This window comes from Microtus pennsylvanicus, chromosome X, assembly GCF_037038515.1.
Source record: "Microtus pennsylvanicus isolate mMicPen1 chromosome X, mMicPen1.hap1, whole genome shotgun sequence".
Lineage (NCBI taxonomy): Eukaryota > Metazoa > Chordata > Mammalia > Rodentia > Cricetidae > Microtus > Microtus pennsylvanicus.
Window position 1 is genome coordinate 142,134,086 of NC_134601.1, and position 20,601 is coordinate 142,154,686.

General features: G+C 37.9%; 1 protein-coding gene across 15 annotated transcripts in view; it reads left to right on the forward strand.

The window, feature by feature from the left end:
• Kdm6a (lysine demethylase 6A) overlaps positions 1 to 20,601 on the forward strand; it is a 139,449-nt gene that overhangs the window by 55,299 nt on the left and 63,549 nt on the right. For all 15 annotated transcript variants that reach the window (XM_075957984.1, XM_075957981.1, XM_075957983.1 and 12 more), the window contains exon 6: positions 3,752 to 3,872. In XM_075957984.1, the coding sequence (XP_075814099.1) occupies positions 3,752 to 3,872 (121 nt within the window). The remainder of the gene's footprint in view (positions 1 to 3,751; positions 3,873 to 20,601) is intronic.

Sequence of the window (20,601 nt, forward strand, 5' to 3'; positions counted from 1 at the left end):
GAGGAAGGGAGGGCTCCCACCAAGCCAAACTGGAGGCCGGCAGCAGAGGGGGGGGTTCTAAAACCAAATATTGGGCGCCAACTGAAGGCGTAAGTCATAAACAATGCCACACCAGTTTGGAATTATGATTAATAGGGTGGTATTTATTTAAAGGGGAAAAAACTTACAGATCACTTTCCCAGGCAACAGCCCTCTATGCAACCAGGAAGGGAGTCTAGTCACCGTTGGAGCAGGAAGTGAAGAGAGGAGAGGGAAGTGGCCGCTTTTTTAAAGGGAGAGAGACCACGCCCCAGTGGGCTGGTATCTCAGCGGCTATAGGCTGGAGAAGCGGGAGGACCTCCCGCAACACCTTACCTCTAGGAAAAATATCTTTAAGGGTTTTTTAAATGTTCTAATAATGAAATGCTGAGGATTGTTTATAACATTATAGCATCAAGGAGAACTTGATGATTGGGATATATATTGCTATTTGCGCATGTATATCTGCCTTGACACTTTTAGACTTTAAAGAGTGAACATAGACTGAGTGTAATGTGTTTTTAGTGTTTCTGAATCTAGACTGATTGCCTAATCAGAGATTATATTAACATAAAACCATGTTTGTCTACATCCCAAAACAGTACATTTGGGGGAAGAACTAGAATTTTAATTGAGATAGAACAGGAAATACTTTTGAAGATGGGGTTTTACTGATGTCATGCAGTCTTATCTCTTTTTCCTCATAAACTTTCTTTTTTCTTTCCTAACTTCTTTTCTGCCTTTCCACTTTTCTTTCTTGTCTATGGCTCACACCTGCCTGGGGTTTTTATTGGCACATGTGCACATTGCTTAGCAGTTTTTCTGACTCATCTCCTAAGGACATTGTGAGGCGTTAATCATGACTTTTATATTTTGGAGACAGAGTCTCATGTATCCCAGGCTTTCCTTAAACTCACTGGCTAGGTAGCCAGGATGCTCTTTAATTTCTAATCCCCCTGCCTCCACTTCCTCAGTGCTGAGATTTTCAACCTATTCCAGCAACTCTGGTTTGTTTAGTGCTGAGGTTGAAACCTAGGCAAGCACTCTTCTAGCTCAGTTACATCTTTATTTCTAGGTCATGGTTTTTGTTAGTACAAGAATACCTTAAATGGTCTAAATAATAAATGCATATCATAACATGCTATTGTGAAAAATAAACATTAGTATAGCTATCATCTGGGTGAAGAAGTAAAATATTACCACCACCCTAAAAGCTTCTGAACCCTTTCTGCGTACTGTTTTTCAGGCATACTGTATGTGTTCAAATTGGTATCATTTGTTAGTAAGTGGCCTGTTTTTGTGGAGAGCAAAGGGCTGCTGCTAGATCTGAACCTAGGGCCTCATATATTCTTCCACTGAGCTTTTGGTCTCTCTTTCTGACCTTCTTGACGCTTCTGCCCACAGGCATGCACTGTCTTCTCTCCTTGTGCTTGCACTGATTGACACATTTTAAATAAGATTTTAAATCCCCCCCCCATTATTTTCTGTCAGCCCTTTGACTCCTCTCTTACATATTTCCCACCCACTTATTAAGATCAACTAACAGATAAATACCTATTTCTTCAAGAAGAAAGTTAAATGCTGCCATAAACAGGTATAAAGGTTTCTTGCTCTTGACAAACTGTCTAGTAGAAGTCTTTAACATTGCAAATAAACATGTATATAAATAGTTACCTTTTTAATTCGAAAAACTAGATAAGGTGTGATTCATTAAAATTACTAAAGACATATGAAGTATTTTGTGATATATTTTTGTATAAATATATTTAGATTATTTTAGAAAACTCTAAGATTCATAATAGCCAGCTTAATGATTATAAGACTAGTGCTAGCTCTTAAAAAGCTTTACAAAGAATATATGATACTGGTAGAGTGATACATTACTTAGTAGAAGTTTTAAATCAATAGGATTTAAATATTACTCACCATAACTCAGTAGATTTTATGTTATTTTATTTTACTGTTTCCTGCTATGTAATTATATTAACATTTGTGACATTTTTAAAATTAGTTAATTTTTAAAAGAAAACTATCTTTTTTCGTTTAATATACCATCCCAGTTCCAGCTCCCTCCCCCTCCCACCACCACTCCTTAGAGGCTAAGGCTTCCCATGGGGAATCACCAAAGTCTAGCACATTGCTTTGAGGCAGGACCAAGGCCCTCCCCACTTTATCTAGGCTGAACAAGGTATCCCTTCAAAGGGAATAGGTTCCAAAAAGCCGGTATGAGCAGTAGGGATAGATTCTGGTCTCACTGTCAGTGGCCCCACAGTCTGCCCCAGCCATTCAACTATCACCCACATTTAGAGTGGTCTAGTTTGGTCCCATGCTGGTTCCCCTACTGTCAGTTCAGAGAGTCCCATTAGCTCAGGTGAGCTAATTCAGTGAGTATCCTCATCATGGTCTTGACCCTTTGCTCCTCCTCTTCAGTTTAATTTTGGGAGCTTAGCCCAGTGCTCCGCTGTGGATCTCTGCATCTGATTCCATTAACTGCTGGATGAAGGTTCTGTGATGACAATTAAGATAGTCATCAATCTGGCTCTAGGGAAAGGCCAGTTCAGGCATTCCCTCCACAGTTGCTTTGGATGTTAGCAAGGGTCATCCTGGTGGATTCCTGGTAGGTTTCTTGCTAGCCCCATGATGGCTCCCTCAATTAAGATATCTCTTTCCTTGTTCTCCTACCACCTCCATGGCTCCCAATTTTCTCAGGAGATCTTGCATTTGTGACATTTTCATTTTAGAGAAAGGGTCTCAGTAGCCTAGACTGATTCATTGTCTTTCTCTCTACCTTCTGAGTATAAGATAAACAGCCATAAATCACCATGCTGGACTTATGAGGTGCTGAGGATCAAACTTAGGGCTTCATGCATGTTAAGTAAGCACTGTGCCATCTGAACTGCGTCCCTATTCCAGTAGATTTGTAACTTTTAAAATTCAAAGCATTTTGAATACTCCTTTTGAGCAGGTGGTAATTAACATGATCAAGTTAGGCAATGACATAATAGAAGTCTATTCAGTAAAAAGAATCTCTTCCCTGGATTTGTTCTGCTTGAAATCATACTTTTTTTTTTTTTTAAAGAAATTATACAATGAGAATTTGAGGAAAAGAAACTGATAGACCAAGGAAAGTTAACTAGAATACAAACTTAGAAACAGATGCACGTGAATGTCAGCATTTCCGTTGAGCTTTTAAGTAAGGATGATCTTTTCTATAAATAATGTGAGAGTTGTTGGATATTAATACAGAAATGAAAACTTGACTCCTCACTAAAGCAATATAAAATGCAAATGGATTGCATGCCAAAACATGGAAAGCAGCTACAAAGTTTTAAAAAGAAGACTTAGTTTATATAATAGACTAGAAATATGATTAATCCCTAAACTTTGCCCTCTCCTTTTAAGTCAAACCTTTTTGTGTATTCTTCTCTACCTCTCCCAAAAAATTCCAGCAGTGAAACTGTTTATTTACACAGAATTTTATTAAACCATGAAATATTGTTTGTTTGAATAATTTAGAATAAGTTTAATTTTTCCATTTTATATGAAATTAGACCATGTACATTTAATTGTATGAAAGGGCTAGGTACTCCTTATTAGTTTTTAATAACACATTATTTTTATAAACCTAAGATATTTAAATATAGTTTTGCATAAAATGAGTTTTACTGTACTACCAAGCAGAAAAGCATGTGTATGTAAAATGTTAAGATATCTTATGTCTATATTCTTTCAGGGCAATTAAAGCATTTCAGGAGGTGCTTTATGTTGATCCCAGCTTTTGTCGAGCCAAGGAAATTCATTTACGACTTGGGCTTATGTTCAAAGTGAACACAGACTATGAGTCTAGTTTAAAGGTAGGTTGTTGGGTTTTTTTTTCAAGATACAATGTTGTGTTTCTCTGATTGTTGCTGTTATTGTTAAATATTAGAGCATTGAGAAATGTTAACTTACATTGGCATGTTCAAAGAAAATTTATTTAGATGAAGGAACTGTACATCAACTATGAAAGAAAAATTGGATTTCATAATACAATGTGTTTTGATACTAAGAGCTGCCTGGTAATTTATCATACCGTAATTAAACTTTTGTTTTAAGTTTTGTTAAGGTCTGTTAGAAAAGGATCTTGGGGCATCTGCAATTCCCTGAAGAAGTGATTGTCCATTATAGAGGCCACAGACTGCTACTTAATGTTTTGTCTGTGACCTAGCCATCAACCATTTTTCTTTACATGACTTTATAAATTTGTCCACTTCAACCAGCAAGACACGTCTTTGGTTTTTGAGACAGGGTTTCTCTGTGGCTTTGGAGCCTGTCCTGGAACTAGCTCTGTAGACCAGGCTGGTCTCTAACTCACAGAGATCCGCTTGCCTCAGCCTCCCAAGTGCTGGGATTAAAGGTGTGCACCACCATCGCCCGGCTAGCAAGAGATGTCTTGCATTTATATAATAAAAAGTATTTTCGTGGCATTTGGACTACTGGTTCATAAGTATAAATATTGTTGGGGAAAAATAATATGTTGTTGGTTGAGTATCTTCCTACCAGTGGACATTGAGTATTTCTCCCAATTTTCATTTTATATTGAGTTTCTTCTGCCTTTGACATCATTACTAGGGCTTTCATGAAAGTAACACTTACCTACATGACAAAAATTTTTAATTTGGAAAGATTACATGTCCTAGGGGCAAGCTTTCAGTTTTATGAACTTAATGACTGCTGAGTTTTGTTGCATGTTGATCATGATTCTAAAGGTTGTGGGAAGGGTAGAGAAGGGAGATAAAAATGACTTCACATTTGGTTGTAATTTGACCTCACTAGTAAGGAACTGCCAAGAGGTGTTTTGTTTTTAAACTATCTATAAGTGTTCCTAATTGTTCTAGATTTTTAAAGTAGAAAACTATAGCATGAATAATAAAAACCCAGAAACAGATATCAGGGTTCAAGCTGAAGATCAGAAAAACAAAGCAGCCAGCTTTTAACCTCTACCTCAGACCGAAATGGGCGATCCTGCCTCCACAAATCCTCAGACTGAGACTTGAGTGTGAGAACTGTTTCCTCCCATTTTATATTCCTCTCTAGTGCTGGGATTAAAGGTGTGTACTACCACCACCTGACCTCTACGACTAACTAATGTGGGTGCTGTGATTAAAGGTGTGTGCCACCACTGCCTGGCATGTATGACTGACTAGTGTGGCTGCTGGGATTAAAGGTGTGTGCAGCTACTGCCTGGCCTGTGTGGCTTTGTGTTCTGATCTTCAGGCAAGCTTTATTATTAAAACACATATACTATACCACTATAGAAAACTGTGCAAATACTGTTTTTCCTCCAGCCTTTCATGCTTTTATAAAGAAAAATGATAAGAGTTATGCAACCAAGAACATTAAGACAAATAGATTGTAAAAAATGTAGACCACAGTAATTGAAGGTAAGTGCAGTAGAGGAATAGGTCCCAGCATGACTTTAAGTAGTGTGCAGAGTATAATACCTGGAATTTACAGTTTTCCTCAGCTTAGTGGAATATTTTTTTTAAAATAAACTATGATAAATCATTGGTTTTGAAGTAGAAAATAAATTTAGAAATGTCATCTTATATACTTTAAAAGTTCCTTCTAGATAGTCAGTTTTCATTAGCTATCAAAGATTTCTAACTGTTTTATTACACAAAATAAACATCCCTCTTAATTGTAGAAGGACTGATAGCAGTTAACAAACTTTATTACGGGTATGCATTGTGCATGGTAATTAGATCCAAACTACAGAATGTAATTATACCTGAATGTTAGTACAGTGATAACTTTAGTAATGTCTGAAAAAAATTCTGTTTTCAAGAAAGCAACAATATCAGAAGTTCCTTTAAATCAGGAGGTGTGGTATTTCAAATCTAACAAGAAACATTCCTGCTTCTCAACCAAAATATTCATGTATAGTTTTTCAGTGCTAAGGTAAAAAAATACTAACAAATCTTGATCATGTTTGTCTTACCAAGAATGCTCCAAGTAAGGGCAGCCTTCTTTTTAGGGAGAGAGTTGTTATTTGTTTAAAATAATTGATAACATCCAGATATTTAATAAATTTCTACAAACAGGTGATTTTAAGAGCTCTTGATTTTTTTTTCACAATATCAACGTTTTGATTTGATTTTCTCTTTGCATTAATACTTATTTTGAAAGCCTTCTCTAAATTATGTATTCATTGTCTATTAAATGGAAATTTTTGAATCTCAGCATTTTTTTTTTGGTTCCAAGAGCAGCTATTTTCGTTTATTATTGTAAATGTTTAGCTTGCAGTGCATGGAGGTAGAAATTAGAAGGATGTTCACTTCTCCCTTGGACGACTTCCAGTTTTTTGTTTTTTTCTTTAAGGAAATATTTTACCTCCATCTGGATAAGGGGAGAACCTCTGATGATTCTTCTACCACATCAGACTTTTTTATAGCACAGTATGTTGTAGGCTGCAGTGTTAGCAGAGAAAAGATCTCTTCCATTGAGCCTGATAAGTTAGGTCCTGAGGACCCACATGGTAGATAGAGAGAACAGATTCCTGAAGGTTGTCTTCTGACCTCCACACATGTATGCATATATAAATACAAGTAAATTTAATTAAATTAAGTAGCTCATGTATGAAATCAAACCTTTAGAATTAGTTGAGTAAATTGACCCGAAGTTTCATCAAAGATGATTCCTTTTAGTTCTATTTTGACTTTTTTTTTTTTAGTGGATAAGGATACTTTTATAGTCACATGTAGTAGTTTTTGTGCCTAGTATAGTGCTGTCATTTATTGTAATGTCAATAGGTAGTGGTCATCATTCATTCAGGAGAATGATCCTATCTTCATGTTAATCTTTTCAGAAGTATTTCATCTTTCATCTCATTAGATGAAATAAAACATGGTCTTTTCTAATTGTTTATCAAAGGAGATGTCATTCTTAGAACAGTTATGCTCAGTCTTTGAGCAAGGTTCAAGTCCGTAAATATACTGTTTCTACATATTGGAGGGATGAAACGAATAAAAGAATATTTTAGTAATGAGGGTACTGTGAATATTCCTTTCATTACAGATCAGGTTTTTTTTTTTTTTAAAAAAAATCATGTTTGTGGAAGTATATGTATTTATATGCAGGTGTGCATGCTTTGAACCCAGAAGAGGATGTCTTCTTCATTCTCTCATTAGGGTTTCTTCCTAAACCCTAGAACTAGCTCACAGTTTCTCAGCTAGTCTGGAAGCCTTCAAGCCCCAGCAATTTTCCTTTCTCTGTCCCCTTCACAGATAAACTTACAGACATTTAGATCACACCCTGCTTGTGACATGGGAGCTGACATTTAAACTCTTGACTTCATGATTGAGCAACAAACACTCTTAACTACTGAGCTATAGGTCTAGCTTCTGATCAGTTCTTCTCTACCTTATTTCCTTGACTTTTTCCTGAAGAGAGATGTTGCTTGTATAAGACTTTTAAAATGGTATTTATATAAAAATAATTTATTTTCTTACTAGATTCCTCTTATCCATACATGAAATGGATCCAGAGCCTCCTTATTTTAGTCGATGTTTCATAATATTTTTATCAAAATACATCTCTAAAACAAATTCATTCTATTTTGGTACTATAGTAACAGCTCTCATAGCAAGCAAATTTGGTTTTGAAATTTGATTCTGACACATACCTTGTAACTAATTTTGTAACTTTAATAAAATTACTAATTTCTGATTCTGTCTACTGAACCAGAATAATTATGCCTACCTTACAAAGTCGTTATGAAGGTATACCTAAATATATGTTGCATAATATAGAATATTATATAATTATGTTTATAATATGTGTGTTATAAAGATGTACATGGATAAATATTTCTATACATATTCTGTGTCTTATAGCCTTTTTTTTTCCAACTATAAAGGAATGTGAGCTGATCTAGTCTCAGCCCTACTGCTGGGTTCACAGGTGTGTGCTCTCATGTCCAGCTTCAGTTCTTTGTTCTTTTTAGTACAGTTGGTTTTTGATTTGGGTGTGGTGTGTCCCCTCCCCCATTGTTTTGTTTTGTTGTTGTTTTGAGATAGTCTCTCATGCAACCCAGTCCAACCTTGAACCTAGCAAAAGTTAGTCCTGAACTATTTTTTTAATTAAATTTTATTTATTTTATGTGTATGGGTATTTTGTCTTAATGTATATCTGTTTACTACTTGTTTACCTGGTGCCCGAGGAACTAAAATTATAGAAGTTTGTGAGTTGCTATGTGGGTGCAGGGAATTGAACCCAAGTCCTCTGAAAGAGTAGTTGGTGCTCCTAATCACTGAGCCATCTCTCCAGCCTCTATTCTTGATCTTTCTGTCTCCTAAGTCCTATGATGTGTGTGATCTGTGTGTACTACCGTGCCTTCATTGGTTGTGTGTATATTTTGTTTTATTTTGTTTGTGTGTGTTTTGTTTTGTTTTTGTCAGTCTGCCTATCCACAGCAATATAAAGTTAATTACCTCATTTGTCAATCATGGTGTTATTTTTTTATTCCATTAAATTAGCCAGTAAATTATCCCATGTGTTTAGTTTGTCCTGGGCACGTTTCTCAATTTGTAAACTGGTTTACTATTACCTGAATGAGACTTCATTTTAGGGTGATAAGTCTATATGGCATTTTAAAAAATTTCTTTCTTGCATCACATAATACTCGTTTTTTAAAAAATTCAATAAATTTAGGGTGTGATTTTTTTTATTTCCTTTTAATGCTGTTAATGCTAATTACTTATTTTTGTATACTTTTCTAAAAGTACACTAATTGTGACGAATAGTTTCTATATTGCCCCTAGTTTCAACACCCTGGTATACTATTAAAATTATTTCTGTGTTCTTCAGTCAGTTAATGCCAGTGCATCTGTTTAATGTATCAAGAAATTCTAATATTTGTATATTTAAATATTATTAAAGTATATCAAGTTAAGAACTTTTACATTTTGGAGCTAGCTGGAAAGTTGGCTTAGTGCTTAGGAGCACTTGCCACCCTTCCAGAGGACCTGAATTCAGGTCCTCTCACGTATGTTGCCTGTAAGTCCATCTTCCAGGGACTATCCTCTTCTGTCCTCAGTGGATACTTGGTCACGCACACATACTTAAAAGAAAATAAATCTTGCTGCCCAAAAGAACATTCAGATTGATCATCTGTCTGTCTGGTCTATCTATCTTTCTATCTAATTTATCTTTCCTGTTCCTGTGGGTCAAAGAACAACTTGTGGTAGCTGATTCTCTCCTTTCATCACATGGTTCTCAGTGATTTAAGTCAAGTTCTCTATTGATCTTTTATCTACTGAACCATCTCACTGACTCTTTTTGTTTACTTTTTTGAGACAAGGTTTCTTTGTGTATCCCTGTCTGTCCTGGAGCTCTGTAGACCAGGATGGTCTTGAACTCACAGGTAACTGCCTGCCTCTGCCTCTTTTTCCCCATTTCCAGCCATTTTTTAAAAGGGCTCTCTCAACCTTTTTTTCTCATTTTAATCAAAAGTTATAGATTGTTGCTAACTTTTTTTTTATAAATTTGATGTTTGAAGATGATAAGTGATTGAAGGGGTTCATATGAAAGGGATGAGATGAGAATAAAAAGGACAGTTGAACATAAATGGGTTTAACTCAAATGATGCTTTTTTTTAAGTGAAAATGTGGCTCTTTACTATGTATTGGTATTTCTAAATGGCTAGATATTGAAGTGAAGAGGCTATAAAATGCTAAAATACCTACTTATAGTATAGACTCAAAACAATTAGGATAAACGTTTAGTTGTCTAAAAAAACGGATATTGAGTTGTTTTTGCTCAATGCCTTAGTACATCACTTTATTTATTCCTTTACCTTCTTATAGTCAACATTTAAGGAGAATAGCACTTCACATTGTTTTTACCTTACTTGAAACTATTTCATTTACTGGTGTTGATGTAATCTTATATCCTACATAAAACATAGTAATCCTTTTTAAAATATGATCTTGATATGTAGCTCATGTTAGCTTTGATCTTACCATGTAGAGACTAGGCTGACCTAGAATTTCCAGTCTTCTTGTCTCAACGCCTGAGTGCTGTGACTACAAGTATGAACCACTATACCTGGTTCAAAACTTACAAATTTTATTCTCAGTTTAAAATGCTGATATAGTAGCTCCAAAAATGATAAACTAAGACAAGATATTTACTTCCTTCTTAGAAACCATCTTTGAATCTATGAAATGCTTCACTTTTTTGTTATTATAGATACACAGTTTGTTTCATGTAGTTAAGCTATTGTGAACTGAAGAAATACGTCCTAGGAATTTGAATATTAGATATTAATTTCATCCATACTATTAAATTCTAAAATATCTGTGGTTTTTTATTGATACTTTGACCTTACATTTCAGTTGTCTGGAAACAGTGACAATTACTATTCCTTCTTCATACCTGATATGTTCTCTTTCTTTCATGATATTATGTCTTTTGCCATTTTAAAGATCCTAGTCTTGGAATGGATTGAGAGAGAATATCTCACCCATAGGATTTACCTTTTTAAAAGGTGATTGGAATGATCCTATGTTCTCCAATAGTTTAGAAAGATTTGTTGAAAGCTTTAAAACTTAAGATTTAGTGTTGAATTTGGCCTTTAGCAAGGTACTAAGAGAAGAAATTCTTCTCTAAAGGATTGACGTAGTATTGATGTCATAGAAGCTGTCTGTACTTATTGTTGGAATTGATTGTAACAAACACAGTGAGGAAGGCCTGTTCTGCATTTTTAAACTTTTTCTTTAATGAACTTCATACTCGAGTGTATCTATTATTGGTAATAATTCCACTAAGTCCAGGATGATTTACAAATTTTGTGTTCATTATGACATAATAAGCCTTATGAGATGAATCTTTTTTTTTTAACATTTTTTTATTGATAAAAGAAGAATAAAGAAAAAAAAACAAATTTCCACCTCCTCCCAGCCTCCCCTTTCCCTCCCCCTCCTCCCACTCTTCTCCCTCTCCTCCCACTCTTCTCCCCCTCCTCCCACCCCTCTCCCCTTCCCCCCACTCCTCTCCCCCTCTCTCTCCAGTCCAAAGAGCAGTCAGGGTTCCCTGCCCTGTGGTAAGTCCTAGGTCCTCCCCCCTCCGTCCATATCTAGGAAGGTGAACATCCAGACTGGCTAGGCTCCCACCAAGCCAGCAGATTGCGTAGGATCAAAACTGTATGCCATTGTCCTTGGCGTCTCATCAGCCCTCATTGTTCGTCATGATCAGAGAGTTCAGTTTTATCCCATGCTTTTTTTGGTAATAGTCCAGCTGGCCTTGGTGAGCTCCCAGTAGATCAGCTCCACTGTCTCAGTGGGTGGGTGCACCCCTCGTGGTCCCGACTTCTTTGCTCATGTTCTCCCTCCTTCTGCTCCTCATTGGGACCTTGGGAGCTCAGTCCAGTGCTCCAGTGTAGGTCTCTGTCTCTATCTCCATCCCTCGCCAGATGAAAGTTCTAAGATGATATGCAAGATATTCGTCAGTATTGCGCTAGGATGGGGTCATTTCAGGTTCCCTATCCTCAGCTGCCCAAGGAACTAACTGGGGACCTCAGCTTGGGCTCCTGGGAGCCCCTCTAGGGTCAATTCTCCTGCCCACCCTAAAGTGGGTCCCTTAACTAAGGATTGTGGTTCCGTGCTCCCCTATCCAACCTTCCTTTATCCCGATCCTCCTATTTCCCCAAGTCCCCCCTCCTTCCCTTCTACCTTTTCTCTCCCCATCTCCCCTTACCCTCTTCCCACCCCACCCCCAAGATCCCACTTTTCTCCCCGGCAATTTTGTCTACTTCCCTTATCCAAGAGGATAACGATATGTTTTTCCTTGTGTTCACCTTCTTACTTAGCTTCTTTAGGTTCGTCAATTGTAGATTCTGTGACCCCTATTTATGGCTAGAAACCAATTATGAGTGAGTACATCCCATGTTCTTCTTTTTGGGTCTGGGATACCTCACTCAGGATAGTGTTTTCTATTTCCATCCATTTGCATGCAAAATTCGAGAAGTCATTGTTTTTTACCGCAGCGTAGTACTCTAGTGTGTATATATTCCATACTTTCTTCATCCATTCTTCCATTGAAGGGCATCTAGGTTGTTTCCAGGTTCTGGCTATTACAAATAATATTGCTATGAACATAGTTGAACAAATGCTTTTGACATGTGATAGAGCATCTCTTGGGTAAATTCCCAAGAGTGGTATTGCTGGGTCCAGGGGTAGGTTGATCCCGAATATCTTGAGAAACCGAAACACTGACTTCCACAGTGGTTGCACAAGATTGCATTCCCACCAGCAATGGATGAGGGTACCCCTTCCTCCACAGCCTCTCCAGCAAAGGCTATCCTTGTTGTTTTTGACTTTAGCCATTCTGACAGGTGTAAGATGGTATCTCAAAGTTGTTTTGATTTGCATTTCCCTGATTGCTAAGGAAATTGAGCATGACCTTAAGTATCTTTTGGCCATTTGAAGTTCTTCTGTTGAGAATTCTCTGTTCAGTTCAGTGCCCCATTTTTTAATTGGGTTAATTAGCATTTTAAAGTCTAGTTTCTTGAGTTCTCTATATATTTTGGAAATCAGACCTTTGTCTGTTGCGGGGTTGGTGAAGATCTTCTCCCAGTCAGTAGGTTGCCTTTGTGTCTTAGTGACAGTGTCCTTTGCTTTACAGAAGCTTCTCAGTTTTAGTATGTCCCATTTATTCAATGTTGCCCTTAATGCCTGTGCTTCTGGGGTTATACCTAAGAAGCGATCACCTGTGCCCATCTGTTGTAGGGTATTTCCCACTTTCTCTTCTATCAGGTTCAGTGTTTTCGGGCTGATAATGAGGTCTTTAATCCATTTGGACTTGAGTTTTGTGCACGGTGATAGATATGGGTCTATTTTCATTCTTCTACAGGTTGACATCCAGTTGTGCCAGCACCATTTGTTGAAGATGCTTTCTTTCTTCCATTGTATACTTTTAGCTCCTTTATCGAAAATGAGGTGTTCATAGGTTTGTGGGGTAAAATCCGGGTCTTCTATACGATTCCATTGGTCGACTTCTCTGTTTTTATGCCAGTACCACCCTGTTTTCATTACTGTAGCTCTGTAATAGAGTTTGAAGTCAGGGATGGTAATGCCTCCAGAAGAGCCTTTATTGTATAGGATTGTTTTGGCTATCCTGGGTTTTTTGTTTTTCCATATAAAGTTGATTATTGTCCTCTCCAGATCTGTAAAGAATTTTGATGGGATCTTGATGGGGATTGCATTGAATCTATAAATTGCCTTAGGTAGAATTGCCATTTTTACTATGTTGATCCTCCCAATCCAAGAGCAAGGGATGTCCATCCATTTTTTGGTATCCTCATCAATTTCTTTCTTCAATGCCTTAAAGTTCTTGTCAAATAGATCTTTCACTTCCTTGGTTAGGTTTACCCCAAGATATTTTATGCTGTTTGTGGCTATCGTGAATGGAGAAGCTTCTCTGATTTCCCTCTCTGCTTCCATATCCTTTGTGTATAAGAGGGCGACTGATTTTTTGGAGTTGATCTTGTATCCTGCCACATTACTAAAGCTGTTTATCAGCTGTAAAAGTTCTTTGGTGGAGTTTTGGGGGTCGCTTATGTACACTATCATATCATCTGCGAATAACGAAAGTTTAACTTCTTCCTTTCCAATTCGAATCCCCTTGATCCCATTATGTTGTCTTATTGCTATTGCTAGAACTTCCAGCACTATATTGAAGAGGTATGGTGAAAGTGGACAGCCTTGTCGTGTTCCTGAGTTAAGCGGGATGGCTTTGAGTTTCTCTCCGTTTAATTTGATGTTAGCTGTCGGCTTGCTGTATATAGCTTTTATTATATTTAGGTATGACCCTTGTATCCCTAATCTCTCCAAGACTTTTAACATAAATGGATGTTGAATTTTGTCGAATGGTTTTTCAGCATCTAATGAAATGATCATATGGTTTTTTTCTTTCAGTTTATTTATATGCTGGATTACATTGATAGATTTTCGTATGTTGAACCAGCCCTGCATCTCAGGAATGAAGCCTACTTGATCATAGTGGATAATTTTTCGGATGTGTTCTTGGATTCGGTTTGCCAGTATTTTGTTGAGGATTTTTGCATCGATATTCATGAGAGAGATCGGCCTGTAATTCTCTTTCCTGGTTGAGTCTTTGTGTGGTTTTGGTATCAGAGTAACTGTAGCTTCATAAAAGGAATTTGGTAATGACCCTTCTGTTTCTATAATGTGAAATACATTAAGGAGTATAGGTATCAGGTCTTCTTGGAAGTTCTGGTAGAAATCCGCGTTGAAACCATCTGGTCCTGGGCTTTTTTTGGTAGGGAGGTTTTTGATAACCTCTTCTAATTCTTCGCGACTAACAGGTCTATTTAGATTGTTCACCTGGTCCTGATTTAACTTTGGTAAATGATATTTATCTAAGAAAGTATCCATTTCCTTTACATTTTCCAGTTTTGTGGCATATAGGCTTTTGTAGTAAGATCTAATGATTCTCTGAATTTCCTCTATGTCTGTGGTTATGTCCCCCTTTTCATTTCTGATCTTATTAATTTGCAAATTCTCTCTCTGCCGTTTGATTAGTTTGGATAGGGGTTTGTCAATCTTATTGATTTTCTCCAGGAACCAGCTTTTTGTTTCATTGATTCTTTGGATTGTTCTCTGTGTTTCTATTTTATTGATTTCAGCCCTCAGTTTGATTATTTCCAGTCTCCTACTCCTCCTAGGTGAGTCTGCTTCTTTTTTTTCTAGAGCTTTCAGGTGGGCTGTTAAGTCTCCAATGTGAGCTTTCTCTGTTTTCTTTAAGTGGGCACTAAGTGCTATGAACTTTCCTCTTAGGACTGCTTTCATAGTGTCCCATAAATTTGAGTATGTTGTTTCTTTATTTTCATTGAATTCCAGGAAAACTTTAATTTCTTTCTTTGGCTGTTCAGTTTCCATGACTTTGTGGGCTTTCCGGGGGTAGCCTTGTTGTTGAATTCTAACTTTAATCCATGGTGATCTGATAAGACACAGGTGGTTAGTAATACTTTTTTGTAACTGTGGATGTTTGCTTTGTTACCGACTATGTGGTCGATTTTCGAGAAGGTTCCATGAGCTGCAGAGAAGAAGGTGTATTCTTTCCTATTTGGGTGGAATGTTCTATAGATGTCTGTTAAGTCCATTTGTTTCATTACCTCCATTAATTGTCTTATTTCTCTGCTAGGTTTCTGTTTGATTGACCTGTCCATTGGTGAGAGAGGAGTGTTGAAGTCTCCTACTATTAGTGTGTGCGGTTTGATGGCTGCCTTGAATTTTAGCAATGTTTCTTTTATGTACGTGGGTGCTTTTATATTAGGGGCATAGATGTTCAGGATTGAGACTTCATCCTGATGAACTGTTCCTGTTATGAATATAAAATGCCCCTCTCCATCTCTTCTGATTGATTTAAGTTTGAAGTCAACTTTGTTAGAGATTAGTATGGCCACACCTGCTTGTTTCTTAGGTCCATTTGCTTGATAGGCCTTTTCCCAACCCTTTACTCTGAGTAGGTGCCTGTCTTTGTGGTTGAGGTGTGTTTCTTGTAAACAGCAGAATGTTGGATCCTGTTTTCTTATCCAATCTCTTAGCCTGTGCCTTTTTATAGGTGAGTTGAGACCATTGACATTAAGTGATATTAATGACCAGTGGTTGTTAACTCCGGTCATTTTTTTTTTAGTCGTAGAGTTTGTGTGTATCCCTTCTTTGGTTTGTGTTGATGAAGGGTCTCTAGATGCCTGAGTTATTGTGGTCATTATTGGACTCCTTGGTTAGTCCTTCTATTTCTTTCTGTAAGGCTGGATTTGTGGCTGCATATTGTTTGAATTTGTTTTTATCCTGGAAAATTTTATTTTCTCCATTTATAGTGAACGAAATCTTGGCTGGGTATATTAATCTGGGCTTGCATCCATGGTCTCTCAGTTTCTGCAGTACATCTATCCAGGACCTTCTGGCTTTCATGGTTTCCATGGAAAAGTCAGGTGTAAGTCTGATAGGTTTACCTTTGTAAGTAATTTGGCCTTTTTCCTTTGCCGCTCTTAATATTTTTTCCTTATTCTGAATGCTTTGTGTTTTGATAATTATATGGCGAGGGGCTGTTTTTTTTTGATCCAGCCTATTTGGTGTTCTGTATGCTTCTTGCACCTTCATAGGTATATCTTTCTTTAGGTTGGGAAAGTTTTCTTCTATAATTTTATTAAATATATTTTCTGGACCATTGAGCTGCACTTCTTCTCCTTTTCTACTCCTATTATTCTTAGGTTTGGTCTTTTTATTGTGTCCCATATTTCCTGAATGTTTTGTGATGAGAGTTTGTTGGACTTGCTGTTTTCTTTGATCAGTGTGTTTATTTTCTCTATGGTATCTTCAGAATCTGAGAGTCTTTCTTCTATCTCTTGTATTCTGCTGGTTATGCTTGTTTCTGTAGTCTCTATTCGTTTACCTAGATTTTCCATGTCCAGCCGGCCCTCTGTTTGTGTTTTCTTCTTTGCCTCTATTTCAGTTTTCAAGTCTTGAACTGTTTCCATTATCTGTTTGATTGTTTTTCCTTGGTTTTCTAGGGTATCATTCACTGATTTATTCAATTCTTCAAACTTTCTGTTATATTTCTCATCCATTTCTATAAGGGCGTTTTTTACATGCTGTTTAAGGGCGTCAATAACTTTCATGAAGTCAATCTTTTCTCCTTCTTGATTAAGGTGTTCATGTCCTTCCGTTGTGAGGTCGCTGGTTTCTGGTGGCTTCATGTTGCTTTTCAGTTTGTTGGGCGAATTCTTGCCTTGGCGTCTGCCCATCTCTTCTTCCAAATACTCCCTTATGGATCTTCTTTTACCAGATCAGGTCTCCTTGCCTACCTAACGTGGCCTCCCCAATGTTGGCTCTCCTGGTACCAAGGGATCAGGTCTCCGTGCCCAACCCTGGCTAGTCCCAAGGCTGATTCTCCCCACTGCTGGTTTTCCTGGGGCCGAGAGATCAGGCCTCCGTGCTGGTTGGGCAGCTCGCAAACAAAGCGCCTACCCTGCTGGGTGCAGGCAGGCCACAGAAGCAAAGGAACTGCAGCCCGCCTGGACGCAAAAGAGGGGGGGGGCGAAGGGGGGGGCTCTGGACGGAAGCTGGGTGGGCCAGGAAGAAAGAGGCGGTAACCAGGGAATAGAGGTCCTGCAGAGAGCCCAAGAAAGACAGGAGGCCAAGGGACCCCCGAGATCCCTGTCCCTGGCTGGCGCCGCGGGCCAGAAACTCACCCCAACGCTGGTTCTCCTGGGGCCGAGAGATCAGGCCTCCGTGCTGGTTGGGCAGCTCGCAAACAAAGCGCCTACCCTCCTTGGTGCAGGCAGGCCACCGAAACAAAGGAAGTGCAGCCCGCCCGGCCGCCCCGAGGACTGGGACCCAGCTCCCAATGCCACGCGCCAAAAGAGGGCGGCGGGGGGGGGGGGGCAAGTGGGGAGGGCTCTGGACGGAAGCTGGGTGGGCCAGGAAGAAAGAGGCAGTAACCAGGGAATAGAGGTCCTGCAGAGAGCCCAAGAAAGACAGGAGGCCAAGGGACCCCCGAGATCCCTGTCCCTGGCTGGCGCCGCGGGCCAGAAACTCACCCCAACGCTGGTTCTCCTGGGGCCGAGAGATCAGGCCTCCGTGCTGGTTGGGCAGCTCGCAAACAAAGCGCCTACCCTCCTTGGTGCAGGCAGGCCACCGAAACAAAGGAAGTGCAGCCCGCCCGGCCGCCCCGAGGACTGGGCGAGATGAATCTTAATACTTGTTTCTTTTGTGTGTTTAAGCATACATTAAAAGCCAATAAAGTAGTATTCTGGTAGAAATTTTAGTATTTTTTTTCTACTTATAGTTACATTGTGTATTTCTTCCTTCAGAAATACTATTGATTCTTATATTTGAAGACTTTGCTTGACTTTTTATGATCAGTAGGAATTTGAATTTTGGTTGTGGAAATTGGAAGCCACTTCATTTCCTATGAATTCAACCTTCCTTAACTGTCACCGGCAGTGAGACCCTGTTTTCAATTGGCTAGAACACAGCTGTTCCTTTTCACATGATGCTATTCATGGCTGCTGTCTATGTATTTTTCCTCACTTGTAAAGGAGATATCTTTTCTTTGTTCATTCCCCTTTTTTTTTTTTACTATTTGTTAACTTCGCCTGATAGTTCAATTGATTTAATAATAGTTGCATTTCTCTACTTCACTTACTTGTCAATTTTGTTTTTATATTTGACATTTACTTCTCTGAGTTTGATTATGTATTCTCAATATAGAAAGTAGTGAAATATCTGAAATACTTTAGTACCTATGAAATATATATTTGAAAGAGTCCTAACTGCTTATATATGTAACAGTAAATATGCTCTATACAGGAGGGTTAGGGTAATTGCAGGTTTCTTACATCACAAATTTCTTTCCTAAAAGTTTTAAGAATGTACTCATTTGGAATTAAAAAGTGACTATTAGTATTTACTCATAATGGCTTAAGTTTGTAGTTACATTTGGTGTTAAACTGCAACTTTGTGAAACAATCAGTGGTATGGGACAATTGTCTGTATTCTGTCAATTATATTTTAAATAAATGTTGATTGGCCAGTAGCCAGGCAGGAAGTAGAGGTGGAACAACCAGAAAGAAAGTAGAGGCAGGTCAAAGAGAACAGGAGAATTCTGGGAAGAAGGAAAGCCCATTCTTCTGCAGTTTTGGCCCAGCCAAAGAAGAAGCAAGATGTGACTGCCTCACTGAATAAGGTACCGAGCCATGTGGCTAGCAAAGATAAGAATAATGGGCTAATATAAATGATAAGAGTTAATAAGAAGCCTGAGCTAATGAACTAATCAGTTTATGATTAATGTAGACCTCTGTGTAATTTCTTTGGGACTTAATGATTGCGGGAACCGGGCAGGACAGTAAACTCAGACAACAAATCAGTATATTTAATTTCACTTTAAGGAAGGTTATGTTCCAAAATAACATGTTCCATTACAAATTATGTGCATATCAGCTTTATTTTGAGTAGCTCAAGTTATTCACTCAGTGGAAAGAGCTTGAATATTTGGTTGCCTTATTCTGGTCATTATCTGTGCATATCTAACACATACTGGGTCTAGTTGTTTATTATTATTATTATATTTTACTTTTTGGTGTTTTGAGACAGGGTTTCTTTGTGTTGTCCTGGAACTCACTCTGTAGACCAGGCTAGCCTCAGACTCAAAGATCTGCCTGCCTCTGCCTCCCAAGTGCTGGGATTGAAGGTATGCACTAACTGCTCGACTATTAGAGTCTCTTCTACATTGCAAAATATAAGTAACAGTGAAGATTTGGGAGAATAAATGGAATGGTTACATGAGTAAAACCTGAGTAAGAGTAGAAGGACAAATGAGTTCTTCGAGATGAATGGATGGGGCCACAAATTCAGGCTACAGAATTGATATCAATTGATTTTCCATATCAAGTCAGTAGCTAACTACTGACTTGATATGGAAAGAGATTTCTTGTTAATTATTTTGATTAGTTACTTATCTTGAAATTGTGATCAAATATCTGACAAGGGAAGAAAGGCTTAGTTTGGTTTACAGTTGAGTTGGTGCAGTCCATCATGGCATAGAAGATGGGACAGAAACTTGAGATGGCAGAGAGTAGACAGGATACAGAAACTCTACCTTAATAAAGGTTTCATAGTTTTCCCAAATAGTGTCTCCTGCTCAGGGTCAAGTATTCAAACATATTTTATAATCAAACTACTACAATTCGTTTGTCGACCAAAATAAGTGATAAAGTGGTGCACACCTTTAATCTCAACATTTGGGAGGCAGAGGCAGGTGAAACTTGGTGAGTTCAAGGCCATCCTGGTCTACAGAGCAAGTTCCAGGATAACCAAAGGTACACAAAGGCACCCTGTCTTGAACAGTAAAAAGGAACGAGGGAGGGAGGGAGAGAGGAAAGGAGGGAGGAAAGAAAAACGTAACAGTAAGTTTTGAATTTGGTAGGTGAAAATTGATGAGTTGGAGTTAACGAAGGGATATCAGATGGTGTAGGCCAGAGCCAGGAAGAATAACTAGAAATAAGATTTCAATATCAATTGTATAAATAAATGTTTTGTCTTTTTTTCTTTTCTTTTTTTTTTTTTTTAAGAGAAACTTTTAAGAGATCAGACTGGCATAATTTCAAAGAAGGACCCCTCCACCTTCGGTGAATAGAGTCAGAATCTAGTAGCTATTAGTAAGTCATTAATGTGCAATAGTCTCTCCTAGGAGCAGTCACAACAACAGCTTTGTATTTAAAAAGACTCAAATGAGCTAAGTTTGAGAAGACATTAGGTCAGTTTAGTCAAAAATGTTTCATTGCCCTTCTACAACCAAATCCTTTTATCCTACATTTCTCTAATTTGTTTTAGATCCTTTTTTTTTTATTTTAAATTATACTTTTAGAAGACTATAATGATGAGAAGAAAAAACGTTTCCTTTGATTTGAAGCAGTTTCTGGCATACCTTTTCTTCTCTTGGGTAATAGAAAAGTTTAAGGGTCCAACAAAAATAATATAAGTTCTTTAGCCTGAAGTATTTCTTTTCTTATTTTAA